At 51.3% G+C, this 4,754-nt stretch overlaps 1 protein-coding gene across 2 annotated transcripts in view; it reads right to left on the reverse strand.

The window, feature by feature from the left end:
- Nucleotides 1–1,329: 1,329 nt before the first annotated feature.
- LOC103592902 (cytochrome b ascorbate-dependent protein 3) overlaps nt 1,330–4,754 on the reverse strand; it is a 9,977-nt gene continuing 6,552 nt past the window's right edge. For both annotated transcript variants that reach the window (XM_008575781.1, XM_008575780.1), the window contains 3 exons: nt 4,319–4,473; nt 3,424–3,577; nt 1,330–2,801 (listed from right to left, as the gene is read on the reverse strand). In XM_008575781.1, the coding sequence (XP_008574003.1) occupies nt 2,778–2,801; nt 3,424–3,577; nt 4,319–4,473 (333 nt within the window). In that variant the 3' untranslated portion in view covers nt 1,330–2,777. The remainder of the gene's footprint in view (nt 2,802–3,423; nt 3,578–4,318; nt 4,474–4,754) is intronic.

Here is a 4,754-nt window from a genome sequence, read left to right on the forward strand (position 1 = left end):
GGGGATCCGACCCCTCGGGCAGGAGCGCCGCCGCGCTTCCCAAGCGGCGCACTATCCAGTGCGCCACCGGGCCGGCCGAAATGGTTGTGCTTTAAACCACCTACTTGAACTCAGACCTATTATTTAGCCTACTGGAATTTTTAAGATCAGATTGTATCCATCTCACAGGGAAGTGAAAGCATTCAAATGAATTGGTGAAGGTGAAGCCCCAGTACAGTGCAAGTGTTCACTCACTGGGAGTCACTGCTATCACTAGTGTCAGGTGACCAATCCTTCCAGGTAATCCGCTCTACCACCAGGTGGCATCTACAGCTGGCCACATCAGGAAAGGGACCCCCCAATCACCTGCTTTACCCAAACTTGCCTGCAGGCTCCCCCAGCCCTTGAGCTCCTGTGCCCAGGCTCTCCTGTCTGCCGGCCACACCACATGTCCCTACCACAAGGCTAGTGTTAGGTGTACAGGTGTACATGCCCAGCAGCTAGGAAGGAGATTGGCATCACACAGTGGCCTGTGGATCCCAACCCTGCCATTTCCTGGCTGGGTGACCGCAGGCCAGTCACTTATCCTTTTTGAGTCTTGCTTTCCAGATTATAAATGGGAAAAATTTCCTTCCTCATGAGATAGACATGTGCTCAAGCGCCATTTATTTTGAAGGACATCCACTCATGCATGAGTCACGCAATTCCATGACAAACAATTGTGTGGATCTTCGCTGCCTTCTGGTTGGCCCTTCCCCAGGCCTGTAAGGGTCAGAGCTGTCCAGAGGCATTTACAAGTTGTCCCAGAGCTCATTTAACAACATCATTTCAGCAGAGGCTTTTGTTAATAGACTGAATGTTTGAATCCCCCAAAATGTGTGTTGAAGTCCTCACTCCCACGTGACAGTGTTAGGAGGTGGGGCCCTCGGGACTGATTAGGTCATGAGGATGGAGCCCTCAGGTGTGAGATTAGTGCCCCTTTCAAAGATAGACTGAATGTTTGAATCCCCCAAAATGTGTGTTGAAGTCCTCACTCCCACGTGACAGTGTTAGGAGGTGGGGCCTTCGGGACTGATTAGGTCATGAGGATGGAGCCCTCAGGTGTGAGATTAGTGCCCCTTTCAAAGAGGCCCAGAGCTGTCTTGCAGTCTTGCCACCAGGTGCGGTTACGGCAGTTAGATGGTCTATGAGGAGACGGTATGTGAGGATGGTCTGTGATGTCTCAACAGACATTGGATCTGCCAGGGCCTTATCTTGGATATCCAGCCTCAGAACCATGAGAAGTAAATGTTGTTTTAGCCACCCAGTGTATGGTATTTTTGCTACAGTAGCCCAAACAAACAAGACAGCTTTAATTCTTAAAACATGTTTAATAAAAATCAAGCTTCATAAACAAATGAAATGACTGCCCAAATGGAAAGAGGGGGAGCTGGTCATGTGACCAAGGTGCCTGCCATCATCCCAATGGCTTCGAAGGCTTCATCTGATCAGAAAGTTCACTCCTAGCCTTTCTGCAACATCTGGCAAGGTGGGGCTGGGATGGACAGTCAGCCTCATCCACCTGCCAGGGAGCACACGGGCTCTAAAACTGCAGGCCCCATCCCACTTGTCTACTAAGCACAGCAGTAGGGAGTCTGGGATCTGACAGGGCTTATTTGGAGAAGGCATAAAAAGCCACAGCAGCAGCAACACTCAGGAGAGGAACAAGACTCGTCCCTCCCCACCCGTTTCTCCTCAGGAGGGGAACAAGAATGTGCACTTCTGGCATGACATGGAAGACTGAGATCAGCCAGGCAAGTAGCCATTGTTGGGGCAGGGGAGGCACTTTGGTACTCAGCAAGGAACGCCTCTGAAGGTGGCAGTGGCTCCTGGAGCTCTCTGGGCACAGTACATCAAAACTTTGACATCAGTATCATGGTAGGTTGGGCCAGGGCTGTGCCAGGAGAGCAAGGGTTGAACCTGCACAGGGGTAGCAGGAAAGCCCTGACCAGCGAGGAGAAGTAAAGGAAGTTCACCTCTGCTACTCATCACTGCTGAGACTTCTGGGAACAAGGTGTCTGTCTGGGGGGGAGCAGGTTACCAGGGTTCAAAGCGCTGCCTGCCAGTGACAGGCACATAAGTCACAGGAACAGGCCAGGATCAAGGCCTCGGCTGTAGCAGCAGCTCGAAGAGCTGGAGCCGCACGGTCACAACACACACAGACACAGAATGCAGTGACACGCAACAACAGCTCAGAGCAGTCAGCTTCTCTGCAGAAGCTGTTTCTGCCGCCTTTCTCCCCTTATCCTTCCATCACCTCATGATATCTCTGCCCAACCTCACACGCAAGTGGGGCTGGGGGGCAGGTAACAGCAGAGGAAGCTGCTCTCTGGCCAGGCCTATGTGAAATGTATGCCTTCAGGGATTACCACTTCCCTCATTTCTCACATTATAGACTGCATAATCAGGAGAGTCTGGGCTCTCCTGAGCTGTCAGGATTTTCTACCACATCCCTAGGAGTCTTAAGGGGAAATCAGCCTGACTTCTTCAGACGGTGCAAAAGCGGCATGAGTGACCAGGGCAAGGAGGATCTGGTGTAAATGGAGGACTTGAGAAGTTGATGCCAAAGAGTGTAGAAGCCAAAGCCACCAAGAAAACCAGATGGGCAGCAAGCAGATGGAGAGGGCAGGCCCACCAGAGAGGCAAGGAGAAGTTTGGGCCCAGCACCCAAAGAAAGTTTGTTGCCAAGACTGGCTGGGAGCCCCAGGTAGAGGAGAGCTTCTGGGGGGAATGCAGACTGCACCACCGACTGTTCCTGTTCACTCCCCGTCATGCAACAGGGGCTGGAAAGACAGGCAGATGCACAGGGGTTAATGACACGACATCTAAGTGGCCCCTGACCTGCAGAAGTCACACCAGGCCTGAGCTGTTCAGACAGACCCTCCCACCTGCACAGTGATCCCTGCCCACACCAGCAAATCTTTCAGGGAGGCCCCCAAACCCCTGAGCCTGGTACACACCCCACCTCCCTACCTCCCACCAGATGCCTAAGTGGACAAGCACAGGCTCTAAGCACTCAGCTTGTCACCAAGCACCTGTCTCACTACACTAGCCCCAAACCACTAAAGTAGAAAGTACACACCCTTATCATGCTCAAGCCCTCCCTTGGAGAAGACAGGACCACACTCCGTCTCAGGAAACCACAGGAATTTGGGAAGGGGAATTCTGTCTCTTGATGGACAAGCACCTGAGAGCCCCTGAGCCTGAATAGCCGCACCTGCTGCCATCACTGGGATGTGCTGGTTTACCAGTGGTCCCCGTTAGCCACCCTATTCCACCTTCAAGCTACTTGGTTTCCCACCATGCTACTGGGTTGGTCTTCTTAGCAAGGGCAAGCCTTTCCTGGGTGAACCTTTTCTAGACCTGGCTCTATCCCACCCTGGAATGGGGGGCAGAAACCCATACCTGTCTGTCAGTCAAAATCCCCGGCTCTGGACGCTTCCAAGATGAAGCCAGCAGGATATAGAGCACCAGCAGCCCGAAGGCCACCACCAGCATCCCGGTGCTGTTGGCAAACACAGCCTCGCTGGGCAAGCTGGAGTAGGGCTTGGTGTTTTTCCTGAAGACGAGAAAACAATGTGGGCCCTTAAGAGACTTTTCTACCTGTTTTGCCCAGTGGGAGACTTGATGTCACTGAGAGAAGGTGAAAAAGTCTTCCCAGAACCTCCTGTGACCTGGAATTTTAACATACTTTCTAAATCCCTGCCACAGTAACAAATATCTGTGTAATGCTTTTTACCTATGAGGAAACTGAAGCTCAAACTCGCCCACAGTTACGTAACTACTAAATGGCATAGCCAAGATCTAAACCCAGGTCTGGCCTCGAATCTTAACTTGCTCTTCACTAACCCCATAGCCCGTCCAAAAGGATGGACAGTAGTGGTTAGGCATGCAGGCCCTGGAGTCAGGCTGCCTAACGAAGCCCAGCTCTGTCACTTACTGGCTATATGCCCTTAGGTAACTAACTTAACCTCTCTGTGCCTTAGTTCCCTCATCTGTAAGTAACAATGACAAGAGCACCAAAGTCGTAGGGCTGTTGAGGGGATTAAATGTGAGGTGCTTAGAACAGTTTCTGACACACAGTGCATGCTGAATCAACCTGACGCTCAATAAATATTTGCTGACTAATTTACCAATCACAACCTACAGAAAGACCAATTCCATTACCTTCCAAATCAGGAATGAGCCCAACCCCAAAGGCTCTCCTTCCTTGAGGGGAGTGGCACAATCATAGGGTGAACCTTTTGAAGACCCTATTCCCTCCCTTCCACCTTAGAGTTGGGGACCCCATCACACTCACAAACTGAAGAAAAGCTTCTCATTAATGCCGGAAATGACAGACGCAATGGAGAGAGAGAGGATGGAGACTCCAAAGAAGACGTGGATGGGTTTAAGGAAGCTACGCAGCCACAGGGATGCCCAGGGCAAGAGGAAGATGGCAAAGCCCAGGAACCACTGTGGACACAAGGGAGGAAGCATCTGACTGTACTGTGTGTGACCAAAGATGCCCCGGGTCATCGCACCTCACCAGCACCTTTTACCCTGAACCCTGGCCCGCCTTTCCTACCAGGCATTGCCCTGTCACCACACCTAGCTTCCTCCTTGCGGTCTGTTTCTATTACACAAGCAACAAGAATGGTAAATAAAATGCTCAGCTACGGTTCTACCCTCCAGCAAACCCAACCAGCCCTGTTTGTCTCTGCTTCTTTTTTTTTTTTTTTTTTTTTTTTAAAAAA

Source organism: Galeopterus variegatus, unplaced genomic scaffold (assembly GCF_000696425.1).
Source record: "Galeopterus variegatus unplaced genomic scaffold, G_variegatus-3.0.2 Scaffold1239, whole genome shotgun sequence".
In the NCBI taxonomy this organism is placed as follows: Eukaryota; Metazoa; Chordata; class Mammalia; order Dermoptera; family Cynocephalidae; genus Galeopterus; species Galeopterus variegatus.